The sequence below is a fragment of the Pungitius pungitius genome, chromosome 11 (assembly GCF_949316345.1).
Source record: "Pungitius pungitius chromosome 11, fPunPun2.1, whole genome shotgun sequence".
In the NCBI taxonomy this organism is placed as follows: Eukaryota; Metazoa; Chordata; class Actinopteri; order Perciformes; family Gasterosteidae; genus Pungitius; species Pungitius pungitius.
In genome coordinates, this window is record NC_084910.1 from 3,542,660 (window position 1) to 3,569,616 (window position 26,957).

General features: G+C 45.5%; 1 protein-coding gene and 1 long non-coding RNA gene across 11 annotated transcripts in view; both read right to left on the reverse strand.

Annotated features, from left to right (window-relative positions):
• Positions 1 to 2,486: 2,486 nt before the first annotated feature.
• LOC119197095 (uncharacterized) lies at positions 2,487 to 2,997 on the reverse strand. The gene is made up of 3 exons (XR_005114387.2): positions 2,973 to 2,997; positions 2,670 to 2,786; positions 2,487 to 2,509 (listed from the first exon to the last, which is right to left on the reverse strand). It is a non-coding gene; the product is annotated as an uncharacterized LOC119197095 (long non-coding RNA).
• Positions 2,998 to 3,037: 40 nt separating this feature from the next.
• Positions 3,038 to 26,957, reverse strand: part of plecb (plectin b) — a 93,085-nt gene continuing 69,165 nt past the window's right edge. For 6 of the 10 annotated variants that reach the window (XM_062565347.1, XM_037453082.2, XM_037453081.2 and 3 more), the window contains 27 exons: positions 25,190 to 25,305; positions 24,977 to 25,068; positions 24,183 to 24,302; positions 23,418 to 23,513; positions 23,195 to 23,322; positions 22,729 to 22,822; positions 22,220 to 22,374; positions 21,810 to 22,128; positions 21,612 to 21,689; positions 21,353 to 21,514; positions 21,086 to 21,190; positions 20,888 to 20,983; positions 20,646 to 20,771; positions 20,339 to 20,491; positions 20,072 to 20,226; positions 19,781 to 19,907; positions 19,433 to 19,616; positions 19,301 to 19,324; positions 18,675 to 18,832; positions 17,781 to 17,959; positions 17,550 to 17,688; positions 17,063 to 17,419; positions 16,883 to 16,966; positions 16,681 to 16,785; positions 16,472 to 16,570; positions 11,367 to 14,720; positions 3,038 to 10,051 (listed from right to left, as the gene is read on the reverse strand). In XM_062565347.1, the coding sequence (XP_062421331.1) occupies positions 3,884 to 10,051; positions 11,367 to 14,720; positions 16,472 to 16,570; positions 16,681 to 16,785; positions 16,883 to 16,966; positions 17,063 to 17,419; positions 17,550 to 17,688; positions 17,781 to 17,959; positions 18,675 to 18,832; positions 19,301 to 19,324; positions 19,433 to 19,616; positions 19,781 to 19,907; positions 20,072 to 20,226; positions 20,339 to 20,491; positions 20,646 to 20,771; positions 20,888 to 20,983; positions 21,086 to 21,190; positions 21,353 to 21,514; positions 21,612 to 21,689; positions 21,810 to 22,128; positions 22,220 to 22,374; positions 22,729 to 22,822; positions 23,195 to 23,322; positions 23,418 to 23,513; positions 24,183 to 24,302; positions 24,977 to 25,068; positions 25,190 to 25,305 (12,973 nt within the window). In that variant the 3' untranslated portion in view covers positions 3,038 to 3,883. The remainder of the gene's footprint in view (positions 10,052 to 11,366; positions 14,721 to 16,471; positions 16,571 to 16,680; positions 16,786 to 16,882; positions 16,967 to 17,062; positions 17,420 to 17,549; positions 17,689 to 17,780; positions 17,960 to 18,674; positions 18,833 to 19,300; positions 19,325 to 19,432; positions 19,617 to 19,780; positions 19,908 to 20,071; positions 20,227 to 20,338; positions 20,492 to 20,645; positions 20,772 to 20,887; positions 20,984 to 21,085; positions 21,191 to 21,352; positions 21,515 to 21,611; positions 21,690 to 21,809; positions 22,129 to 22,219; positions 22,375 to 22,728; positions 22,823 to 23,194; positions 23,323 to 23,417; positions 23,514 to 24,182; positions 24,303 to 24,976; positions 25,069 to 25,189; positions 25,306 to 26,957) is intronic. The other 4 variants (XM_062565348.1, XM_037453083.2, XM_037453086.2 and 1 more) reach the window with 2 other exon arrangements.

Below are 26,957 nucleotides of genomic sequence, written 5' to 3' on the forward strand. Positions count from 1 at the left end.
AGGTAAAAGAAAGCCTTCGGGAGCATAATCAGGGCTCGGAAACACATCTCACCAGGGAGGCATGTGCTCTCCCTCTGCCCACTGGTTAGGAATCTACGCTTTTTGTTTCATTATGTATCACTTTGTGATGTTTTACACCGTGTGCTCCCTTCACGATTCATACTACGTCTTTGTGTTGTTGGCAAAAGACTCACCGGTCTGCAAAGCTGAGCTCCTGTCGTCATGCGCTGTGAATTTTACTTTAATCTGCACCGTTGGTGGCCACTTTCAATCAAGTCAAGTTGTATTACAATACTTTCTTAAAAATTATCCACATTTGCGATGGGACATTAACGCTCATAATTGACATAACATTATTTATTTCAGGTTGGCCATTTAAAATACAAATGATTTAATTTCTGAAATAATTGTGGATGCAACATATTATTATGGCAAGAATGAATGTCCATTTCATGAATAAGCCTACCCATGTCTCATATCCTGTGACGTTAGTGATATTGGTCCAGACAAAGTACTTCTTCTATCCTGCAGGAGAGAATTCAGACAAAATCATCTTTGGTTCTGTGTTTTAACTCACTGGCGTTTCCAGCTGCTTGAGCTGACACCGTTTGTCCAACAGTTCATTTTTTTTGATGATGCACGTGTTTGGACACTGGTCTCTGTGTTCTTACCTCCCTGTCGCCAACCTCCGACGCAGGGAGAGCCGGGGGGGACAGGGTCACGTCGGAGTAGTCGAGGGAGCCGAGCGAAGAATTCTGGGAGGTGAGTGCCCCGTTTCTTCTGTTGCCAGGCTCCGCCATCAAACCCTGCGGCTAATGTTGGCACATAAAGCAAAAAACATGTCTGCTTCTGGTCTCGAGGGATTGGCTGTAAATCCACATGCATTCCAGCAATGTTCAATGGAGAGGTGATTTAAAAGTGTTATCGAAATAATGTGTGTATTTTAAAGCAAGGATGGATGAAAACCATTATTTTACTATTGTCAGGCTTGAAAACAAAGTCAGACACACATTAATGGAACAAACACTTAATCATTATACCTCAGGGTCTTTTTTTTAGTGTGCTCACTTGGCTGGCAGGTGGTGGACTATGCTCGGATTAGAGGGTCGGACCTGATTCACCGCCTCCTTAGAGAAGTGATGGTTGGTTCAACATTGCCCTCATGTGGTCAACTACTGCAATCCCCCAAAGGACTGTTTGGACTGATGCAGCGTAGTAAAGAAGGCAAACATAAGATATAAGATTGTACCCTTCTAAATTCACTATGTGAAAGAAGATGGCCTATAACTTTTCTTTGCATATTTCCCCTAAAATAAAGCTGGATTCTGTTGGCTGATTAGCCTGAACAACAATAACGCAAACAGAAGTGTAGTATTTTTCCCAACTGACAAGCTGGACTATATATTACCTTAATGGAATATGTATTACCTAAATGCAGTGTTCAAACCTAGTTGAGTTTGCTAGAATTATTAATTGCCTCAGACTCACATTAGTTCAGACTACCCTACTTTTGCTGATGCAAATCACATTTACTCGCTACCTCAAACAAAAATGTATTTTTTAAAGCAGGTCTGGCAATGTTGTTACAACTAACCGTGCTCTAATGTTATCAGTGATGATTGGAGGTATTGGAAATACGCATTATGATAAGTGTTGTTTTCTAGTGTTTTGTTGGTGCTCTTATTTGTTAATAATCAAGAGCGCAGCACTAAAAAGCATATATTACTCTGAAATTCAGAGTATGCATTGATGATGATGATGTATGAATGACAAGAGGGCCTCTTCGGAGCATATTTATTTACAACGTAGTGTTAATAGTCAGAACTTACAGCATAATCCACTCACCACATCAGTCAAAGCGCCACCCATAAGCATAACAAACCAGTTGGTTCGTGAATTAAGCACAGCTACATCTGCAGTTGTCTTTATTTTTCATTATCATCCCAAAGAATCCTTGGTAAAACATGCAAAACAAATTGATGAGCTATCCAATATGTGGTGAAAACACATGTAAAAGATTTACAGATGTAAAACACTTTAGAGATACATAACAGAAGTATTTGCTGTGGAAAAATAAGTAAGGCAAAATATAGCATCAAGCTCTTTTCAGTTTGCAAAGAAAATCAGAGGTTAATTTTCATATAATACATACATTCATGCAAATTGCTGCAGTATTAAACATGTCAGTGTATCCTTAGAGCACTTTGATAGGACTGGATTTACAGAGAAATAATACAAAAATATGGACTCAGCGGACCAACTTCAGTCAATGCCAATTTAACAGAAATAGTACACATGCAGATGTGTTTATGGTTTGGGAGTGTTCTCTAAAAAAGAAAAAAAAAATCAGGACATGACCACACAAAAATTACTATCAGCATTCAAGGAATAAATATTTGAAAAAAAGCAATGAGTGTTCGTAGAAAGGTATCCCAAGATGGTTTCATGTTGACCCAGCTCTCATCAAATGGGATGTGCAATGAAAGAAATGATTTACACTATGGCAGATCTAGAAATAAAAGAAAATAGCCATGAATTAAAATCAAAAGAAACTGAACCATGCAGCAAGAAAAATAGAAATAAAATAAAAATTGCAACACAAATACTTGATGAAACATAACTTCAACTTTCATAAAATAAACATTTTCAAAAACAGTTATAAACTGTACCTGTGTAACTGCGTGAGGATGACATGAGCTCACAAATGCTTCCGAGTTGAGAGGATTGTATGCTGCGGCCAACTCAGTATATGTGCTCGTATGTTGGAGGCTGAGGGACTGAGGCAGCTGTCAAAAAACAAATGACAATTAAAAACTGTCAATCAGCAGTATCAGGAACATCTAATCATAGCAGTTCCCTAGTGACAGCACTATGTGTGGGATGGGGAAAGAGAATAACATAAATAAATGACATCATCTTGGCTATGGGATGCAAAATCAGACAACAAAACTTCAAAGAAAAATTCAACTTACAAGAAGCAAAAGAACAGGACGCAGGTCTGTATGGGAGAGCAGGATGAAGTCTGACATCATCTTGGGATTACCCAGGAACACTTGACTGATGGTTAATATATATATATATATATATTATATATATAATCTTAGAGTGTGTAAAACAATGAAACCAAAGGGATGTAGAAGTCCACTAAATATAAATGGTCATGAACGCAAAATAATGACTGCTGTGAAACTGGTTTGCATAATTTTAATTCTGGCATGTCTTATTTTTGTATTCTTGTAGCGCCCTATTTTGTGGCGTCTCACAGATGTATTCTTTCTGGGTATATTCTTTATTTACCCAGATTTAAAAAAAAAAATCCCTTAATTTGTCCATTCTCTTTACAAACATTCAGAAATATGTACTTTAGAATCTATTACAAATGTTAGAACTATATCGACATACAGCCTCTTATTAAGTAGGGGTGTCAAGAAAGAAAAGAAATATCCATAAAAGTCAAAGGAATACTGGAAAAATATCTCTCTATGACATACTTGTAGTATATATTAGTTTCAGAAAGCAAGAATACAACTTTTTAACAAGTGTAGAATGAAGACTATAAAGTAAGAAAAAAAAACAGCAGAAATGTCATGCTTTGCTCTGAATAATATAAACTGGCTTAGTAATTAGTACTGAGGAGGAAAAAAAACATAGTATGCATATCTAGCCATTTTTGCTTTTGTCTCCATGTATGAGGCATGTTTTCTGCTATATGAAAAAAACAATAGCTTTGTCAATTCTTGTGACCTCATACAGGGAGGAATAAATAAATGATATTTGCTTTGTTACTGTAACTATTTTTTCCTATGAAAAATGCAACTGTAAAGTACATTATTGCTGTTAATTCTTAGACACCTCGGCTATTGTTAGGAAAAGATCTAGATATTCAGAATCTGCGGGTGTAGCCCATTGAAGAGGATGAGAAGGAGGAGGAGGAGGAAATGCTCAGGCCGAAGCCAGCATCAATGCTGCCTCTCCTGGAGCCTGTTCGGGATCCGGTCCTTGAGCCGGTCCGGGAGCCATATGCAGATCCAGGGTTGCTGGCATTGTAGGGACTGTAGAGTCCTTTGCTGGATTGGGAGGAGGCCTCCAGAAGTCTCAGGCCGGATCCTTCCTCAACCATGCTCTTGTCCATTGCATCCTTGTAGGAGATTTTCAGTTTGGTTTTTGGACAGGTTAGGTATTTAGAATACGCACCGACATCTCTCAGTTTCTGGGCTGTGCGAGCATCAATTGTGCCCTTCCTGATAGATTCGTCGAGTGTCACTCTGCTCTCGACATCAGGCTCAATAAGTCCACCGGTCAGGTATTGGACTTCAAGGAAACGCTGCCCAGCTTCGTAATATAACCAGCCTTTCTTAAGAGCCTGGGAGGCAGACATCTTTACTTTAGTTCTGGGGTCGTCGAATCCATTAAAGGCTTTTTGAGCCAGGTTGAGGCGATCAACCATGATTTTATCCAGGAGGCCTTTTTCAGTCGCATCAGCGATAGAGAATTTCTCTCCAGTTGTAGGATCAATTATTCCGCCTGTGCAGGCTTGGGCCTCCAACAATCTTTGGCCACTGATGTTGTCTATCAGGTTTCTGTGTATGGCCTCTGTAACGGACACCTTCTCCAGTGTGTCTATATCCAATATTCCAGCTATAGGGCCAGTGTCCTCTGCTGGGTCATTCCATACGACTGCAGGTGTTTTTATGGAGGGTATGGGGCTCATAGGAGAGGAGTAGGTAGAACCAGTGGTGGAACCAAAAGAGGATGAGCGTGAGCGGAAGCCTCCCGTGTTTCCAGAAAGCATATCAGCAAATTCTGTGATGGACAGGTTTCCAGATCTGTATGTATCAAGGGAGTTCTGGTCAATGAGGCCACGTAAAAGAGCATCATCAACATCGTACTGTCTGCCAGAGCGCCTGTCAATAATAAGTGATTTGACAGTACCATCAGAGGAGGTCATTGTGATCTCTTCCCATTCACACTCCTGCTCAGCAAGCTCCAGGTAGGTTTGGTTGTCAATGAGTCCCTTCCTGTAGGCCTCGTACACAGTCATTTCTTTACCAGTCTCAGGGTCTACGATGACAACTCTGCGTTTGCGGACTGAGGATTTGGATGAGGTTTTCCTTTCCCGCTTCTTTTCTTTCAAAAGAAGGAGCACCAGGCCTGTGTCGGGATCAGTGATGCACCTTTCCATGAGCTGTAGGTACGTTAGGTTTTCTTCAGTGTTGGGGTCAAAGAAGCCTTTGGTGTCATCAGATGGATCTGTCAAGATCTCATTCATTTCCTCATCAAAGAAGCCACGGTTGTAGGCAACCTCAACTGGCAGACGGTGACTTTCCTCTGGGTCAATGATTCCTCCTGTTGCAATCTGGGCTTCCAGGAGACGGATTCCATGATCTTTCAAGATGAGCCCCTTTTTCATGGCCTGGAACAGGGAGATTGTCTTGCCTGAATAAGGATCTCTATATCCTGTTACTGCACGTTCAGCAGAAAGGAGCTTGTCTTTAAATTCGGGTCCTACAATGCCCATTTTCACTGCATCGGTGACAGTCAGTTTAAGGTTTTTGATGGGATCAATAACATATCCAGTGGATGCCTGTGCCTCAAGGAGTTCAAATGCTGTGCCTGGTCTAATCATGTTCTTTTTCATGGCCTGGTAAACTGATAGACGATCCTTTGTGGACTCTAAAAACACACCAGCAATACAGCTTGTGCCTTCAAGGTACCTTGATAGTCTATTGCTAACCTCCTCCACTGTAATACGACCTTCATTCAGTTCAGTGACAGTCTGCTGGTCAATGATTTTGGAGCGGAGCAGCTCTTCCATTGTGATCTTTTTCCTCAGACCCTGGAACATCACTCTCTTGTCTCCCAAGGAGAGTAGGCGCAACCCATCACGCAGCTTGCATCTCTTGAGCAGCTCTGCATATGACAGGTTCTCGTCGTTGACTGGGTCAATAAATCCCTTAACTCTCTCTGTCAGCTTCTCATTGGTTTCCTTGTTGATGTAACCTCGCTGCATGGCAATGTCTGCTGGCAGGTGGAACTGGAATTCTGGATCAATAATACCACCAGTGGCGGTTTGTGCCTCTAACATTTTTAGAGCGTAATCCTCCAGAACAAGATCCTTTTTCATGGCCTGGAAAAGAGATATGATTTTCCCACTGTACGGATCTTTGTATCCTGTGACTGCTCTCTCAGCTGAAAGAAGTTTATCATGCAGCTCAGGGCCAACAACTCCCTTACGGACAGCTTCGTCAACCGTGAGCGTTTCATTTTTAACTGGATCAATAATAAATCCTGTGGCAGCCTGCGCTTCTAGGAGGCTCAGGGCTAGTTCTGGCTTGATGAAATCTTGTTTCATTGCTTGGTATATGCTTATCTTTGAGCTTGAGTCTGTTGTGACCCCAGCAACACAGCCTGTGCCATAGAGATACTGCTTGACGGTGGTCATCTCCATTATATCACGGATGTCCCTCTTGCGCGTTTTAAGGAGGTTGTAAGTCTCCAAGTCAATGATGCGAGCATTGTACAGCTCCTCAATCGTTATCCGTCTCCTTATGGTCTTATATGAAAATGGATCATTTCTGATGATCTCTCTCTGCTCCATGATCTCGATAATAATGATGATCATCCGCTCTTTAGTGATTTTACCAGAGCGATATTCGTCCAAGAGCTTCTGCCTCTCTTGCTCTGGAAGCAGATTTGAGTTCATGATTTTCCACAGGTTCACTGGTTTATCAGCAAAGCCCTCGATTGGAATGTCAATCTGGGTGTCGTTCAGGTCACTCTCTGTTTGCTCCTCTGTGTAGAGATATGTCTTTTCCACAACAGTTGGAGACTGAGGCTTGGAGAGAGGAAGGATGTACAGGCCTGTCTCTGGATCCCTGTGGCATTTGTCTTTAAGCTGTTTGTAGGTAACCTTCTCATCGGTTTCTGGGTCTGAGAAAGCCTTGTTATCATCAGATGGTTCAGATAGGGTCTTTGCCATTTCTTTGCTGAAAATGTTCTTTTGATATGCAACATCTGTTGGGACACGGTGGCTCTTTACAGGGTCAATGATTCCACCACTAACCATCTGTGCCTCCATCAAAGGCATGGCGTGTTCTTTCAGGATGAGATCTTTTTGCACCGCCTCAAAGAGGGAGATTTTGTTGCCTGTGAATGGATCTTTATAGCCAGTGACAGCTTTTTCTGCAGAAAGAAGTTTTTCATGCAGCTCTGGCCCGACATGGCCTGACTTCACTGCCTCGTCGACCGTTAGGCACTGATTCCTCACTGGATCGACAAGGAAGCCAGTAGCAGCCTGGGCCTCAAGAAGTGAAAGACCGGTGTTGTGTCTAAGAAGCTTCTTCTTCATAGCCTGATAAATGCTAACTTTCTCTTTGGTTGGCTCCAGGTAGATGCCAGCAATACTATAAGAGCCCTGTAGATATTTATTTACGTCAGGATCCTCACTGACTTGTTTAGGTGTTGTTTTGCCTTGTTGAAGGAGGTCAAAGGTTGGTTTGTCGATGATTTTGGAATCATACAGAGAGGCTGCTGGAACGGGAGCCCTAAGTCCCTTGAAGCTGGACTGTTGTTGTTTCTTGTCCTCTTTCTCATCTACAATCGTGATGACAATCTTGATTATCTTTTCAATTGTAACCTTTCCTGACCTAAACTGTCTGAGCAGCTCAAGCCTTTGCTCCTCAGTGAGATATTCAGAGTTGATGATTTCCCAGATGGTCATCTTTCTGCCCTTAAATGGCCCAGAGTCCAGCTCCACTGTTGCCTGAGTCATAGCCTCTTTAGTCTGGGCATCAGTGTATGTTTGCTCCTCCTTTGAATTAATTGCTTCATCAGAAAGAGGCAGAAGCTGGAGACCTGTTTTCTTGTCAGTGACACATCTCTTGAAGAGCTGCGAGTATGTGACATTTTCCCTTGTGTTGGGGTCAAAGAAGCACTTTGTTTCATCGGTGGGACTGTTCAGAATTTGTTTCATTTTGTCATCAAAATAATTCCTCTTGCAGGCCACCTCATGAGGAATGTAATGGCTCTTCACTGGATCAATAATACCACCAGTGGTCATTTGGGCATCAAGCAGTCGGATTCCTTGTTCTTTAGGTATGAGATCTTTTTTCATTGCTTGGAACAGAGATACAGTATTTCCAGTGTAAGGATCCTTGTAACCTGTAACAGCTCGCTCGGCCGACAGAAGTCTTTCATGCAGCTCAGGACCAACAACACCTGCTTTGACAGCTTCATCCACAGTGTACTTCTTGTTATGAATAGGATCAACCACATAGCCGGTCCCCGCTTGGGCTTCAAGCATATTCAAGGCAAGCCCTGCCCTCATCATTCCTTTCTTCATGGCTTGATAGAAAGACATTGTCTCGTTGGATGAGTTAATAACTACACCTGCAATGCAATTTGTACCCTTCAGTGCTTTGTGGACGGGCTCCAGTTCAGATACCTCTTTGACTGTCTTATTACCCTTGTGCAGTTTATTGTAGAGGTCTTTGTCAATGATTTGAGATTCCAGGAGTTCAGTGGCAGGGACAGGTGCTCTCAGACCATCGAAGGTAATCTCATTCTTCTTTTCTTTCTCTTCTACCACGGTAATGACAATCTTAATGATTTTTTCGATTGTGATTTTGCCTGTCTTGTATTGACGGAGAAGGTCCTTCTTCTGGTCCTCGGTGAAGTACTCAGAATTGATTATTTCCCAAATGGTGACAGTCTTCCCCTTGAATTGTCCGAATGGCACAGACACAGTCGTTTTGCTGAACACATCCTTCGTCTCCTCCTCTGTGTATATACTTGAGCACTGGGCGGCTTTGTCTGTGATCGGCAGGAGTAGCAGATTGGTGTCTGGGTCTGTTTTGCATCTCGCCATTAGCTCAGAATATGTCAATGGTTCTTGAGTGCTGGGGTCAAAGTATCCCTTCGCGTCATCTAAAGGTTTCTCCATAATCTTATTCATTTCAATATCATACTGTCCCTGTTTGTAGGCAATTTCCATGGGCACGCGGTGACTATTGATGGGATCGACGATGCCACCAGTTGCAATCTGAGCCTCAAGGACTCTGATGGCATGATCACGTTCAATCAGACCCTTCTTCATAGCCTCGAAGACGGAGATCTTTCCACCAGTGTATGGATCTTTGTAGCCAATAACCGCCCTCTCTGCGGAGAGCATTTTGTTGTGCAGTTCGGGGCCAATCAAGTCTTCCTTGACCGCCTCATTTACAGAAAGCTTTTGGTTCTTGAGGGGATCTAAAATGTAACCTGTGGCTGCTTGAGCTTCAAGAAGGATCATGGCTGTGCCGGGAGTAATCTTCTTCTCTTTCGATGCTTGATAGATGGACATTTTTTGGTTAGATGGTGTCAAAATTCCAGCAATGCAATTCTTCCCTCTCAGAGCTGTTTTAAGTTTGTCAGTCTCACCGAGCTCGTGAACTGTTTTCTTGCCTTTTCGCAGCTGTTCAAACACCTTCATGGACAAGAGGCCAACGTCAAGAAGTCTGCTTGCTGGTACCTTGTCACGTATGCCGTCAAAAGCCAAGGGATCTGGTTTCTTCTCGACACTGTCTACTTCATCACCGCCATTTTGTCCATTAGGAAACGTTGTTGTGACTGTTGTGACACTGATGAGGTGTTTGTCAGGGAATTTATCAGTCTGTTGGTTTTTCTGTGCTTCCTCCAGCTGCTCCAACTTCTTGCGCAATTTCTGGTTTTCTTCTTCGAGGATCCTCTCTTGTTCGAGTCTCTTCTTCTCCAGTTCCTGCATTTCTTTTTGCTGGTTAAGCATATCTTTCTCGGCCTCTTTTTGCTTGTTGAGAGCCTCATCCATGGTGGCATGGAGTTTCTTCTTCTCCTCCTCCATAAGTTTTCTCTGGCGTTCCTGTTCGTCTTTGAGAGCTTTGGCCTTTTTGACTTCTTCTTCAAACTGGCTCTCCAGCCTATTTTTCTCATCTTCAATTAGCTTCTCCTTCTTCAAAAGCATCTCCTTTTCTGTGAGGAATGTCTGCTGGAGCATTGTCTTCTCATGTTCAATTAGTTTCTGCTGTGCATCAGCCATCTGGTGAGAAAAGAGAAAAAGTAAGTCACAATTTATATATAGGTGATGAACATATATATTCTAATTTATTATTTTATTATATTAAATGTGTACAATGCACTCTGCTTATGCATATAGAGATGAGAATTTTGCAGTGCAGTTTTTTCACATGTACTTTTTAAACATAAATGTACATCGTGTAAGATCCACGATAATGACTTTCCTAAATAAATCAAAAAGTAATTGATTTTATTAAATTATCACAATCCCATTTTACAAGACATTTTATGTGAATGTCTTGCCTGGAAGGAATTGGACTGAAATTTGTCAACATGGATGTTAAAATCATGGGATTGATAATGACTTTCAATTAATTATGAATATAATGTATGTACAATTATAGACACAATTCACAACTACTTGAGGACTGTACAACCTCATAAAATCAAAATATTGGAACAAGTTTCTGTTGTTTCTCAATTTGTGGCGTGTGTCCATATCTGGTTGTTTTCTCCATTTCTCCTTTCTCATCATTTCATATTTTCTCTTTTTGCAGTCCGCTACAAATCGGCTGAGAAACGTCACTCACATGCTTAATTTCGGATTATGTTGAACTAGATTTGAATCCTGTGTATACGATAAATAGAAAATAAGGATCTTGTCCTTTCAAACACTAAAGGAAGGCTGTAGGCTGTTATTTAAATGTACCGTCTAATTCAGTTGATTCTAATGATCAGATCAACAAAGCGCCCAGTTTAGTGCAGATACTAAAACAATTCTCACCTACTCCACCACCGGGTCATGGATAAACCGAGGGGTTGGGAATGCTCTATCGTGTCTATTGATGCTCATCACTGCACAAATGAAATGGTTACCGAAAGTAACATTTCCTCAGCCACTAATAGATTGGTCTTTTCATCCAGCAACTACAGCTGATATACAGTATTGTGGCTACCATAAACCATGGATGCAGTGGAACATTCCTTCAAAACCCATTGAGCCCCCCCCCCCCCCCCCTAACCTCCTCTCGCTAATCACAGTAAGGTTTTGAAGCAATGACAGCATATTTTTACTACTTTTAGTTTTGAAACGGAAAATTATATTTGAAGAATGTCTGAAAATGAAAAAAAAATCCAGGGTATGGGGGGGGACATTCAGGATATGATCTGCATAAGCAAAGTGCACTGTAAAAAACATATTTAAAATCATAAAATGTGGTATGATTAGTATGATCAGAGAACGGAGGAGAGGAAACATGAAGAAAGAAGGGTGTTAGTTTCAGAAAAGAGTTAACAATGACATAAGCTGCTCGGTTATGCCATTTTTGACACAATACCTCTTTAGATTTATTTTGAAGTTCTTCGGCCTCCTTTTTCAGTCTAGCCTTCTCCATCTCTAGGCCTGCGATTGCGTGGTGTAAATCGTGCGCCTCTTTGCTGGTATGTAGTTTTTCTAACTGCAGTTTTTCCATCGAAGTAATTTTTTCTTGAGTGGCAATTTCAGTCTTTTGAAGACGAGCAGCAATACTATCGGCTTGTTGTTTGAATTTCTTAGCCTCCTCCTCGGCTTTGGCCTGGGATTCACTCAGCTGAGAAACCTGAAGTTTGAGTTTTTCTGCTTCAGCGACAATCTCCAATTGCCTCTTCCTCTCCGCCTCGAGTGACTTGTGGTATTCCTCCGTCTCGTCTTGCAGACGCTGCTGCATCAGCTGTTTGTCCTCCAGCAGCTTTTGTGCCTGCTCCTGAGCCAAGTCCTTCTGTCTCTGGAGCATCTCTGCCTCAGCCCGAAGCCGAGAGGCCTCCTGTATGGCCTGCATTTTCTCCTTGAGCATTTTGTCTGCGAGAACCCGGTGCTGACTGAGGTCTTCTTCTGCGATCTGTCTCAAGCGTGCGGCCTCCTGAGATTCTACACTTAGTCTGGCGGCGTCCTCCGCCAGCCTTTTCATGATTTCCGCCTCCTCGGCGAGGAATTTCTGCGTGTTGTCTTTGTCTTTCTTGATGAGGCGTTGATTCTCCTCCTCGATTCGGATTTTCAGTTTGAGCAGCTCCTCCATCTGAACCTTGACCTTGAAGAGCTCCTCCTCCACCTGGCCCCTTTGTTTGACGGCATCATCCACCTCATCCTTCAAGCGCTGCAGCTCTTCATCCAGGACCGATTTCTGTTTATCGGTATCATCAAGCTTGAGCTTGACCTTTGTGAGTTCCTGCTCCACTTGGAACTTCTGTTTCAATGTCTGCTCCGCCAGTTTTTTGTGCTTTGCCATTTCAGCATCGGCCTGTTGCTTCTGCTTGAGGGCCGAAGCTTCCGCTTGTGCTCGTTTGGCAGCTTCAAACTCGGCCTCCTTCCTCAACCTCTCGGCATCCTCCTGAGCTTTGGCTTGAATGGCAGCCTCTTGCTCGGCCGCCACCTTCTGCCGCTCGGCTTCCTCGGCCTGTTGACGAAGCACAGCTGCCTCCCTCTCGGCCTTCTCCTTAGCGGCCTCTGCCTCCTTGGCCAGCTTCTGTGCTTTTTTGAACTCTTCCTTAAGCATCTTCTGCATGATGCCGTCTTCCTTTTGTTGGGCGAGGACACTTTGGGCTTGCTGCTCAGCTGCACTGCATTTTAGGGAGGCTTGTTCGGCCGCGACGACCTGTTTTTCTGCCTCAATGTCGGCCAGTTCTTTCTGCCTCCTGGCCTCTTCGGCTTTCTTTTTGAGACGAGCGAGCTCCTCTTGGGCGGCCTTGCATTGCCTGGCTGCCTCTTCCTCCGCAGCGGTGATCTTCTTGACCTTCTCCTCTGCTTCCCTCCTCCTCTTCTCCTCCTCAAGGGCGAGCTTCCTGAGCTTCTCGGCCTCCTCCTCGGTTCTTAGTTTGCTCTGTTGAGTTTCCTCGGCAATGTTCTTCAGTTTGTTCAGCTCCAGCTCCAGGTCGAGTTTTCCCGACGAGGCCTTTTCGAAGTTGAGCTTCAGAATACGGATTTCTTCTTCGACAACCCGCCTCTGTTTCAAGGTGTCATCCACTATGGCTTTTTGTCTTTCCATTTCGACCTCGGAGGACTTTTTGAGTTGGACGATCTTTTCCTCGATCTCTTGCTTGTGCTGGCTAGCCTGGTCCTCGAGAGCCTTCCTCTGGTAAGCCTCGTCCTCAGCCTGGCGGCGGAGTCGTTCGTTTTCCGCCTCTTTCTCTTTCAGGGCGATCTCCGCCTCCGTTTTGGAGCGAGTGGCGTCGCTGATGGCAGCCAGCTTCTCTTTGAGGATCCTCTCGGCCTCTGCCCGCTGACGAGCTGCCTCTTCCTCGGCAACTTGCCTCTGATGCTTGGCTTCCTCGGCGATGGCTCGGAGCTTGCTGGCCTCCTCGGCCACGTCCCTCATCTTGCTGGCCTCGGCCTCCAGCAGTTGTTTGCTCTTCTCCGTGTTGGACATGGTCTCCTTCTCGGCTTTGGACTTAAGTTGAATGAGGATGTCCATTTCACTCCTCACTTTGGCCAGCTCGTCCTCCAGCTGCTTCCGCTGTTGTTGCGCTGCGACGACTTCATTCTTCAGGCGGTAAAGTTCGTCTTCCAGGAGGGACCTCTGCTGCTCTGCGTTGTCAAAGTCGGCCCGAAGGCGGATGAGCTCGTGTTCGGCGGTGAGTTTCTGCTGAGCCGTGCTCTCAGCGACCTTCCGTTGCCTCTCCAGCTCTTTCTCGGCCATGTCCTTCTGCTTGAGGGCGGACTCTTCGGCTTTGGTTCTCTTTCTGGCCTCGCGTTCGGCCTCCTCCTTTTGTTTCTCCGCATCTTCTTGGGCGAGGCTCTTTTTGTGGGCTTCCTCCTCAGCCTGGAGCCTGAGACGGAGCGCCTCGTTAGCTTTTTGCCTCCACTTCTCGAGCTCCTTTTCCGCCTCTTCTCGGGCATTTATGGCGTCCTCCTGTTGTTTCTTGAGCTGGGCTGCTTGTTCTTGCAGCTGAAGGACAGCGCCGTGCTCTTGTTTGAGGGATTCTTCCAGCTTCGAGGTCTTTTCCACAAAGGAGGTCTGTTTGCTCTGGAGCTCGGCCGCAGCGCTCTTCTGGGCCGCCACGTGGGCAACCTTGATTTGTCTCTCCTTTTCGATCTCTGCTTGCTTCACTTGCCTTTCGGCCTCCTCTGCCTGCATCTTGAGATTTGCGAGGTCTTCCAGAGCTTTTTGCTTCTGTTTAGCAGCTTCTTTCTCCGCTTCAGATTTGCGTTTCAGCTCCTCCTCTGCCGCGCGCTTTTTCTGGGTCTCTTCGTTGACCTGTCTGTGGAGCTTCTCGGCTTCTTCCTGGGCGGCCTTTCTGAGTCTCTCAGCTTCGGCCGCTCTTTCACGAAGTTGCTGGAGCTCGGATTCGGCGGAGGACTTTTGTTTGAGCGTTGTCTCGAGCTGGATCCTGATGATGTGGATTTCCTCTTCAATTTTGGTCCTGCTGTGAAGAGCCTCATCCACCTGTTGGCCTTTGGCCTTGATCTGCTGCTCTGACAGGTTTTTGAGCTCATGCAGTTCCAGCTGGATGTTGTGCTTTTGCTTCTCTGCATCTACAGCAGCAATCTCTCTCCTGCTAACTTCTTCCTGCATTCGGAGTTTCAGCTCTTGAGCCTCTTTCTCAGCTGCGGCAATGGCCTTTGCATGAGCTGCAGCTAACTGCTTCTGTTTGTCTAACTCAGCCTGCATCTCGGCCATTTTTTTCTGTTCTTCTGCTTTGAGTTTCTTTGCAGCTTTCTGCATTAGTGGAGGCAAATGGTAAAGAGAGGATTATAATCAAGCATGATATGTTAAAGGTAGGACTGTACATCAACCAGCTCAAATGGTGTGGATTAAAACTGTAATTGCTAAAGTAATCATAGCCTAATCACACCAGAATTAGAGCGGTTCAATGTACTGTATTACCATGGCAATGTTAATGTTAAGGTTAGCTCAAAGGTCAAGGCAAAGGTCAATCACTGGACACAAATTAGGTGCACATTAATCAAAGTGATTGTTAATTCAAGATGCAATTAAAAAATGAATGACAAGACAATTCACAAAAAAACGGATGACGGGGATGAATGAATCAATGTATGAATGAAACAAAATATCACTTCACAACACCGCAAGAAAAGCATATGGCATGCGACTGTAGCTGCTTTTAACTTTCAAAACTGCCTCGTAATTGTTATTCAATACATTATTCTATCTGTACAATTTAGTTTTAATTGTTGAAAACTGTTGAAATACTTTTTTTCAACATGTATTGCATAAATAAAGGGACAAGCCATTTCCATGTAAGTAGGGCTATTTTCAACACATAGTTTATGTGGCTATTTCCTTTTCATCTTTATTCTAAATGTATTCTGTTTTTTAAGTTGGTTTCTGTTGCTTCACCATTCACTGAGATGAGATTTTAAAAAAAAGCATCTCATCTGGGCACTATTGGGTTCTTTAATTCACTATTTGCCACAAAATGGAATGGAAAGTAAAGGAAAAGCCAAGGATAGGTGTATAGAGGCAGGAAGTGCGAGAAGCCCTGTGACGTGGGTTTAAAAGATCACCGAGTACACAGTGAGAGTAAGGACCTGTGGAAGCTCCTAGTTCAATAAAAGGCTGCAGTGAAAGCAAGGAAATAAGTATGCCATGAAGAGCCAAAGTGCGGTTTGAGAGACACAGATGTAAGGATAACAGAGGAAATAGAGAAATTTTAAGATACAGTAGAAACACCGAATAATTTACCTCTTTAATGCTCAAACAAGTTAAGCATTCATCATGGCAAAGCACTGGCAAGCAGTTAAGAGAAGCAAAAAAACAAACAAAACATTGGGGTTAGAAAATAATGTGAAACTTGAAAACTTAATTTAGGGGTTAGGAGGACTGAAGACCATGGACAATAGTGTGAAACACCTTGGTTTTAACCTCAGGAAAAGAAGTGGCCAGAAGGATAAGAAAGGAAAGGAGAATCTCAGTGAAAGAAAGAACCCTTAACTCCTAATACTCAAAAATACACACAATGAATGGAGATGAGGCAGCAGAGCGTTCTGTATTTGTTTAGTCTAGTTTTAGACTGATATTGAGAATTAATGTCAATGTCTCAATGGAGCTCAATAAATAATCTAAAAAAAATACAGTTTTCACTTGAATGTGACCACACTCAAACCTCATGAATAATATTGCCGTTTGCAATACTTAACTTGAGGATTTTTGTCTTCAGTGTCTCATTAATGAATCACGACTGAAAGCAAAAAAGAAGTCCTTCCCAAGCCTATAGATCAGCTACAGCGCGCCAATGTTTCAAGCGTAACCAGTGCAAAGGAACTGTTTGTCACCCGTACATTTATGTGATGTGTGTGTGTGTGTGTGACACACAGTGTGTGCATGCATCTGTTTCGGGAATCGGCGAGGAATCTGGTTGGTTGGTTGGTTGGTTGATTATTTGGTCGGTCGGTTAGGTAAATGTTAGAATTTAGTTTGTTTGGGAACCTCAGCCAGTTGTCACAAACCTCCTCGTCCTCCAGGCGCCGCTGAGAGTCGGTGATGAACTTGATGTACTGACTAGTCAGAGTCATCAGCTCACTGTAGCGGGTCCTCAGTGTTACATACTGATTCAGGGAGAGACAAACACAACATGTGTCATTTACAATGAAATGAGTTATTGACTATGGTGGCCTTTTCTAGAAGCTGCATCCAACATGGGTTCTTGGAAACACACCTCCTGGATAATGTTGTCAGAGGCAGAGTCCATTTTGGATTTCTTCAAGGGAGAAGCCAGGGGGTCCACCTGGGCTTGGTAGGCTACCACCTGGAGTTCATAGTCCTGATTGGAAAAAGGTCAATTCTCCATACATTATTGATGCTCCCAATTACAATATTCACAAAAATGAATGAATGATGTTGATTTTTTTTATGCTCACCTTGATAGTATTAATGTAGGCTTTGGCATATTTTTGACACTCATCGACTTTGCCTTGATTATTTTCAATCTCCTCCAGTAGTTTCTGTTTTGAAAATAGGTTTTGATGTAGTTAGTGCCATAGGAAACTAATGAAAACCCCAAAAGGGCATTAAAATAAGTACACTGGTACTGGATATACCTTCTCCTGGCTCAGTTGTTCATTGAGTGTTTTGCTGTCGGTGATGAGCACGGCCTGGATCTTGTCCTGCCTCTGCTTGGCGTCAGCGATCCAGTGGATCAGCCAGTCGTAGCTCTCGCGATAGTAGCCCAGCTGCCGGCCGAGCTGCTCCAGCTCCCTCTGGCGGACGTCCGTCTGGGCGAACACGGCCTTCCAGCGGTCCTGAAGACCAGACAGCAGCTGGCGGTAGTGGTCCAGCTCGACGTCGCGCTCGCTGTGCACGCGGGACATCCTGACGCTCACTGCCGTGGCCTTCTTCAGTTCCTCCTCCAGGGAATCGAACACTGGCTGCTCGCCCTCAGCCTCCTCTCGCATTGTCTGCAAATTTCAGTCAAAAAGGAAAGGCCAGTCGGCCTCAGTGAGCAAAACAAGGTCGAGATCACCGCGGTCAGGCATCTCAATAGGAGCGCTTCCCAATTTGCCGATTGGAAGATGATTTGTATTTTACCTTAAGCATTTTTCTGTAAGTCTCGACTTCTTTGCAATCGCTGGGCACGGTGTGAACCTCCCGCAGACTCTGCTCATACTGCTTGAGGACGCCCTCGGCACCCTGCGTGTTACGGATCACCATTTCCACGGTCTTCAGCCTGGGAAAACCGTTAATGGGTACATGCATCAGCAAGGCACAGGGGCATCGGTGCATCTCACTCATTCTCATTTAACTTTACTGGGGACTCACTTCTCGAGGTAAACCGAGGAGAGCATGCTGGCATGATCCATCTTCTGCACGGTGAGTTCAAGCTCTGAGCGCAGAACGGGAGCCGAGGCAGACTGCTGAGGGGAAGCCAGGACCTCTTGTGTCTTCACAGTCACCTTTTCAAGGTCCTTCTTGAGGCTCTTCAGCTTCACCTCGACTTTCTGCACAACATAAGGAGACAACATGTCAGAAGGGAGTGAAACTTCTCCGCTGTGGGGTGGGAAAAAGCCATCTGCAGACAGAGAAATCTCAAAGTGTTATAAGGGAGCAGATTGCTAAGACTGCTTGTGCTTGAAGGCACCTTCAAATTTAAATGAGGAAGCAGGCACCTGAGAAGCTGCGGTTGGAAAGCAGCCAGAAGTCCGACTGTAAAATTCGGCAACTCTCTCTTCACGGCTACAAATGTAAGACCTGAGGCAATTTGAATTCTCTGCGGCATGTACACACCCAGAGGTACACTGAGTGCAGTACTACATCTTTACAGTCTCATTGCCCAATGGAATTAGTGAATTTCCCACTCCTTTTACTTTCCCTCTTTCCTCTTTGTGGATGGATTTGTTTTTCCCTTCTAGTGGGTTGCTGAGAGCCTCTCGTAGATGTTGCCATCAGGCTCATTTGAAAACCAACCAAATAGTGTCACGAGACTCATGCCAATGTGCACAGTTGCAAGCAACATTTTTGCATCTCTCACTGCATTCTGAATTGTGTCCTGTTGCAAAGACGACATTAGTAAGCGTTTCTACTTCCTCCCTTCAAGTAAGAGTACAAGAAAAGCTTATGTAACTTGGTCCTTGGCCATCTGATTCCAGGCCACGTGCATTGATGTCTAACTAAACAGGTAATGTAGTGCATTAGAAACATTGATATGTACAGTACCTGCTGGTCCGCTGTCTTCTGAGCACATTCTTTCAGAGGTTCCTTCTCCAAAGGTTTGCGTATGCGAGCCACAGTCCCAGCCTCGCAGTCCTCTATGACCATACGCAGGTCCTTGATCTCAGATATGTAGTTCTTACAGAGAGTCTCATCCTGTTGACCTGTGTAGCAGCATACGTATTACTTTAGGACAGCAAAATAGGAAAGAAGTGAGTTTTGATGCATTCAAGGGCCGAGAACTAGGAAATACTGAATACCGTAGATACACAAAGTACTGTCACAGCCCAAATACAGGCTTTTGTGCACATGGCACAGTGTGTTGAGATGTTAATGGGTAACTGTATGCACCAATCATTCTAAAAAATATATTTCACACTCAAAATCCAAAGCAAGATCATACGTGCAGCTCATTATGTGTCGGGACACACGCAGCTCCATAGAAGCTACAATCCTAAACAAATAGCAGGAATATTCCACCCAAATCAAGAAGTGCAACCAAACCAACATGCAGTCACTTCGAACTCTACTCTATTCACACTGGTATCTTTGAGCAGCTCATTCAAAGATCAAGAGCGTGTTCATACACTTGCTTGGTGAGCTGCAGCTTTGACCGGCTTGCCGTCACTCACCTTTGAGCCTAACAACCATTACTCCTGAAAGGTGACGCATTACAGTCTGTCAAGTTGGTAGTAACTCATTGTATGTTTCCTTTATGCGTCCGTGAATCTTTTGTTGTTTGGAGAAAGATAGATCAAAGTTACCTTTCTCCATGGAGCGGATCAAGTGGTCGAAATGCTGGGTGGACTTGGAGTAGTCCTCCTCGACCTGCATGCGGTCATCGGGGCCAAAGAGCTGCGAGTCTTGGCTTTCGCGCATGTAGTCCTGGTAGTGGAGCTCCAGGTTCCTCATGATCAGCCTGTATTCCTCTGATTTCATGGTCTTCAACTGCAAAAGGATGGAGAAGAATGAGGGATTAGTAGGCAGGATTTATTCCACATGTTCAGAGGAGGTTGAGATTGTAGTTCTATTTAATGATGTATTTTTCGGTCATTAAAGAACAAAGATGCTAATTTTGAGTCACATAAAGATGTAATTTAGAACACGCCCACCGTTGTGATGTTCCAGGAGTGTATCTGGGTGAAGTCTCTCATCAGGTACTGCCACGATAGCAAGCTCTTCATGTTTACATGGAGCGTCTGCCACATTGACACCATCTGCTGATAACCTGTATCCAGACTGGAGCAGGAGAAGAGCGCCGCAGGCAGTGAGAAACAGAGGGTTTCTCCAGAGTTTGAAATGTATCTTCATTAATTTCATCATTGGCCAAATAGATCCAGACACCCTCCCCCCCCCCCACACCCCTCAGAACAAAACAAAAAAACATTCACGTGTTTTCTCACCTGGACACGCCGTCCACGGCCTCCTTGTTGACGGGAGGCACCATGAAGCAGACGGAGGGCACCACCGCCTCGTGTCCGGAGTTGTTCAGCACCTTCCACTTGAAGGGCTGCGAGTTGTTGAGCAGCGCGCACTCGTCCCCTTTGTGGACGGTGATCTGAAAACGCCACCCCCCCCACACACACACACCGATTGGTCGATCACACACCCATTGAAGAGGTTCTGCATTGCGTTTTGGAGCACTTTGGGGCGAATCACGGATGACTGACCTCCTGTTGCTTGAAGTCACAGACGGCCTGGATGGGCAGTTTTCCTTTGATGGGGGTGGTGGGGTTGCGGGGTTTCAGCTGGATGATGGACTTGGCTCTCTTGTTCAGGCCCGTCGCAATGGTCTTGAATTCATTCAGCTGTTCTTTCTCGTCCTGTGGGAAAACAAATGCATTCAAATGAACACAAACAAGAGGACAATAAGATAGGTCACAGTTTTTGGGTGGAAATAAATTGAAAAAGTGTGTCAATTTTTTGCTCGTCTGACATAAAACATACACCTGTCAGCAGCCGTCAGTCATCACTCACCACGGTATCCTGCAGCAGATCCTCCAGCCTCGTGGCTGTGGTGGAGCGATCGCAGCTGTACTTCTTTTTCATGTTCTCTTGCATTTTCTTCATCTTCTCCTGAGCCTCTTTCACATCTGCAAAGAACTGCAAGGGAAGGACATGACGGGGGGGGGGGGGGGGGGGGGAACAGGACATTTGAGTCTTAAGGCTCAATAGGCCGAGTGATGGACGTGAAGCGTTAGTGGAATGCCGACCCATACCTGGTAGTAGGCTGTGTTTTCTTTGAGGTGAGCCTCAATACAACAGCACAGCTGGAGGATCCAGCTCCATTGGGTCTGCAGGGCGGCTGTGAAGGACTGAAAGAGACAGAGGAGACGAGTGATGACGGTGCACTGGTGGAGGCCGCACTCGGTAGCTTTCATGCTGCTCTGTGGACTTGGACTGTTCAAAGTAATTACTTCAACGGTCTTCTTGCCGGGATGGCCATCCCTGACAAGCCTGTCGCCCATGACCTGGAGGTCACTGACTTTCTTCTCCCTCAGCTCCAGCTCTCGCATGAGACCCTGAAGGATCAAAGCAAAACTATTAATGGCAATCTTGGTACGGAAAAACAAAATCCTGGGTACCTCCATTATTTCATCTCAACATCTTTTACACGAAAGTCTGGAATTGAAGACCAGATTCAAGAGCTGGTATGTGAAAGCGGGATTTGCTGTAGAGCGCACCGAGTAGTTGTCTTTCTTAGCCGTCATGTTGGCGTTCCTGTCGCTCCAGTCGAAGTTGACCTCCTCCTCTTCTTTGTCATTTAACCACATCATTTCCTTGGTGGCAGCGCCGATGAAGGTGTGGAGTGATTCCAAGTTCTTCAGGCGGGACTTGGAAGTGTTCTGAGTCAAAAAATAAATAAATTAAAAAAACGCTTTGGAATACCTACAACTTCAACTGTACGCCAATTTGTGCAGTGTGAAAGGCAACATTTCTTACCAGTAGCTTGCCGTACTGCAGATCCAGTTTGCCCATGTACTCTCTGTACGAGCCCTTGCCCACAGGAGATAGCTGACTCTGCGGTCAATGAAAGATGCAACAGGGGTTACGTTTAAAATCAGCAGCACAACGCCCGACATTACGCGACCCCCCCCCCCCCCCCCCCCCCCCCTCCTAGCTGATGACGCTGGCTGCTACCTCGTCGGCCCTGGCGCGTTCAATCTTGGACCGGAAGTCCTCCACAGTTTTGTGCAGGCCTCTGTGGCTGCCCAGCTGGGACTCCACAGAGGGCAGATCAGAGCCCCACTCCGCCTCGTCGAGGCGAAGCTGGTACTCCTCCACCCAGGCCAGCAGGTCTCTGACGTAGCGGATGGTCACGTCGTCCTGCTCGGGCCGCACAAACTGCGTCTGAGGAGCCTGGGTGATCTTCACGGACTGGTTACTGTTCCCAGCGGACTTCAGGCGAAGGTTGTAATCGGTGCGCAAGTTGACCAGGCGCTCATGGAGGCGGTAAACCCTGCGGGGAGGAGGAGAAACACAGCACTCTTACACCGCTGACCGGGTTTCGTGTCAGAGGTTCCCTCGAATGCGGCACACGTGGAACCCACCTGCGGTACATCTGCTCGGCCTGCGGGTGGCGCCCGTCTTTGAGTATCTGCACGTCGTTGAAGAGCAGGCGGATCGCGTTGTCGGCCTTGTCCAGCTCCCGCTCCACTTCTGCTGTGTGCTGAGGTGGTTTCCCTGCGTTCAGGAGACGGATGTCCTGCGGGATGGCCAATCGAAATAGACGTTTTATTTTCAAAGCCATTAACTTTGACCGTGATCAACATATAAGCTTCTTTTTTTTAAACTTTTCTGTAGCTTTTCATCATATAGTTGGTAGATCATTTTCAGGGAAATATTCTGCAGATTGTAAAGATGTCTATTGTTTAAACTAAATAACATGAACAAGTCTGTACTTTAGGCAAATTTATCATTTTTCTTTATATCAAAAAACCTTTTGGTCACAATGAAAACTAATTACAAGAACGGTCTCTAAACTTTGCCATGGATTCTTATGTTTTGTGAACACCAGCAAAGAGCAGCATGTCTAAGGTTGGACGTGAATAGCACTCACTGTCTGCAGGAGGGTCTCCAGGTGGCTGAGTTGGCCTTCATACGTCCCCGACTCCATCTGGACTTTACTGAAGATCCTCTGGAGTCTCTCGTGTCTGGATGAGAAGACAATAGACCAATGAGGCATTCACAAGACCAACAGAAGCTCAAACCTGCATTGCAGCAACTACTCCAATTCATTCACTCACAAAAGACATTCCTCGACCTCTTTAGGAGAAGACTAGTTAGAACCACGAGAGAGACAGTTCTCACTGCGTCTTCTGAAAATAATCTGCCACGTAGTCAAAAAATGTCCTACGACAAAGACATCCTGTCTGCTCATTCAGTCATTCCTCACTTCAGCACCACGAACAAGGCCGTCAGGCTGCCGGATGACCGGACCATCTCATGACATGAAACCACCCCGTTATCCAGAAAAGAGAAGGAATCAGATAATATACTGGGGCATGTGGAGCGCATGTCCGAACCTCTCAAACTCTATCCTGAGCAGCCGTTCTCTTTCCAGGATGGCCACGTGAAGTCGACCCCATTCTTTCTCCACATCAATGGGGTGGTACCCTGGAGGGACCTTCACCTGACCAGCGTGCACGGCGCTCTGTGGGCAGCAGGGAGCGACACGTGTGAGGCAGCACTCGACAGAACAGAGCACAGCGAAACGCCGGAGGATGGAACATGTGGGGGTTAGCTCGCCTCAAAGGACTGGTAGATGTGCTTCGAGCGGTTCTTGTCGGACTCTTTCGCCGGCAGCTCAGTCTCTTTGAACTTCAGGAACAGGCGCCAAAGGAGCTAAAAGAAATTGTACACAAAAGAGAGTTTGAAGGAGCATATCTTCATTTAATTTATCTCTTTAATCTTACTTTCCAAAATAGCATTAGCACATTAGCACATTAGCACGTCCACAATCAGGTGCTGACCTGTGATTGTTCATTCCCATGACTGGTGTAAATTGAGTTAACACTAATATTGTAACCTCACTGCCTTTATTACCACTGAAGAATGTTCCTCGCTCTCTAAACAGACTAAAAACAGCCCCATGGCTCCTTTGGATGGTACTTTGTTGCTGATCGTCTGATTTCAGAGAGAGTTAAGAGAAAAGGCTAAAGTCACGCTATGCTTTTGTTCTGCAGCGCTGACAGGGAGTGGCCCAGTGATCCTGCTTCTCAGGATTAGGTCCAGCATTATGTGCCTTCGGGCTGCATATCCGCAGGACCCACCCTGCCCCATTCACACAGCACAATGCCTGGGAACACAGCCACGGCCATCGGCCCCCACTGAGACATTGTGTAGGCGCGTGCTTTGATCTAACGATAGAAAACCTTTTTTTCCCCCACAACACTTTCGTTATCAAGACATGCAATCTGTTTTAATTGTGCATTAAGATACTTCATTTAACCCAGAGCCTAAACAAAAGACTAATCTGTGAGCGAGAGGCATCGAATGAGCACATCATCTCACCTCTATCTCCTCGTAGCTGCTGGGGAACTTCCTCTCCTCGAAGATGGTGACATGGTGGCGGTTCCACTGGAGCAGAAGAGTCACCAGCTCGTAGTACTCCTGCCAGCGCAGCTCCAGGTCCTGCAGCCGGCGCAGCAGAAAAAGTTTAACAAGGACACACGGGAGCGCGCTCATTCTCCCTCGGCGCTGTGCTCAATTAGGTACCAAACAATCCGGGCTTTGTGTGGGGGGGGGGAGCCAGAGAGTGCAGGAGGGGTGGATGAGGTGTAGGAGACTGATAGACAGTAGCAGGAACATCTATTTAGAGAAGCCTGGTTTTTGTATAACCCTGAAGAGTTTGTGTACTTTAATTAGCCCAATAGTTTGGAGTGAATGTGATTGTGTAAGTAATATCTGACCAATGGCTGGATATGTGCTCTATGTATTAACATTGTTGAATGATATTGTAAGAATTTCTGTATTTAGTGACCGTTTTGGCGCTTCAATTGTTATATTTGAATTTGAAAACTATACAGTATGTACGCGTGAACGTATGTTGCATGACGACAACAACACAGGTTGCTAATATCCTGAGACAATTGGTTTCACAGGACTTCTATTTGTCTTGGAAAGGCCGGAAGCATGAGTACATGTTGCTGAAAACAGAAAAATGCCAATTTAAAAAAAGAGCTGTCACAGGCCCCCACAAGCATTCAATCAGATCCAATCAGACGCAAACGTTCGTGTCCACTGAAGCACATTCATTCATTTCCTTCTTCAATTAAGAGTCATGCTATGGGCGAAGATCTACTCACGCTAGCATGTGCATCAACCCGCGGCATGGCATCATACAGGGATGACACATAAGTGATGATGGACTTCTCATCGGGGTGTGGGACATCGACATCTGGAAGGACATGTCATTATTTCATGTTGCAAATGAATACTTGGGAGTCAGTAACTAGGAACAACGCCGCAGAACACGCAGAATCATTTACAAGATTAAATTGTCTTTGCGCCAGCCTTACCCTCGGGGTCCAGTAGGCGGGTCACCCCCAGGTCGCTCTCTGCCACATTGAAGGCCTGTTCCAGGTTCTGCAGGTTGGTCTGTCGGTACACTTGGCTCATGTCGATGAGTCTGGGACTAGTGGAACACAAAACATGGTCAATTGATCACCAAATGATGAATTCAGGGGTTTCACGCGTGTTTAATGGTACAATTGACTACAATCTGCGGCGTAAGTATATGCATTTGGAGTCATCACAACAAAACTTAACATAATACATTCAGTAGCAGCAGATTAGAGCATCACCAGCACACGTTGTGTTGTATTTTCAGCCTCAGGAAGTAAAAATGTATATAGAATTGAGGGCTAAATGCCAATAACATAAACATGTTCTGCCGCTGGCTTTATCAAACCCGTCCCACTTTCTGACAGACTTGTATGAGCAAATGCATTCATGTCCTCTGGCTGTTTGACTCGACCCGGCAGATGTCAAGCAGTCTACAGCTGGAATGTAATTAATTCATAATCAAATCAGATACATTTGAAGTTGGCTGCCACCTGTTTCTTGACTCCCCGGGGCATTACAACGTCTCCAAACTGCAGAGCTGAATGTTCGAATGCACCACAAAACCATCGGCCACGCATGCATACTCGACTGCTACAGAATATCCCTGCCATTAACCGTTTTAAAATGCATCAACAAATACAAAAATGCAATGTATATCCGCTAGTGTGATATTTAGTTTAGATGCAGCGGGTTCGTACAGCTCTCTGATGCACAGAGTGGAACGACCCCCAGCAGGCGGAGCCTCCATGTGGTAGATTTCCCGCACAGAGTACTGCTTAGTCGGCACAGAGGAGCTGCTCATGCTCCGTCCTCCTTTTTCGTGAAAGCTATGGGAACCGCATCCCTGGCGCAGTTTTTCCCCGCTGGACTGGGCCCCTGAGCTCAGGGAGCCCCGCCCCGAGTCCCCGGAGGACCCCTCCGATGGGATATCCTCGCACACCATGACCACACGGTTGGCCGAGTCGCCGAGAGACCGCGACGCGCCACCGGTGAAGCCGAGGCTTCCCTTCCTTTTCTTGGACTTCTTCCTCAAACTGAGCATCTAGAACTCTGCCGCAGGGGTCCTGGTCCAGTAGCCAGCGAAATAGCCTCGGCTCCTGGTGGTTGGCCTTCCAGCGTCACAGATCTGTCGGTGGCTTGGTGGTTGCGTGTAAATCAATCCCCCCGCATTGTCTCAGTCGCCCATCATCATGTGGAGATCCACCTCATCCTAGCGCAGGGTTTCTGCGATGCAAAAGCCTCCTACTGGTAAAGCTCAGTCACTGCACCGTTCCACATGGCGCCCGAGTGGACCGTTGCAAACACACACGCCCACGCGAACCCTGGTCAATTATCTGGATAGATGCAGATTCCGCAGCCGGCTGCTCTGAACTGTGGCGACACACCGAGCAGCGCCACAGTTTTCATGTAGGAGCACAAGAGCGCCACGGTTACGCCCACACACCACGCCCCTGACCGCTATGAAAAGGCAGAACTAATCCAGCCTCAGGTGTCTCCAATAACAGGGCAACAGGGAGAGAGAGAGAGAGAGAGAGAGAGAAAAAATGTTTTTAGCTGCGCGTTCCAGCTAAAAAAAAAAAACGTATCCCTGCAGGCCTTCCTTTGATGTGGTGCATAATGGCTCTAATGTACTTTGCATTTCACTTTGTCTCCTCCGATTCCACTTCTCTCTTTGGACTCATCTGCACGAATCCTTTTGTTAAAACTAAAAAGAAACCGAAC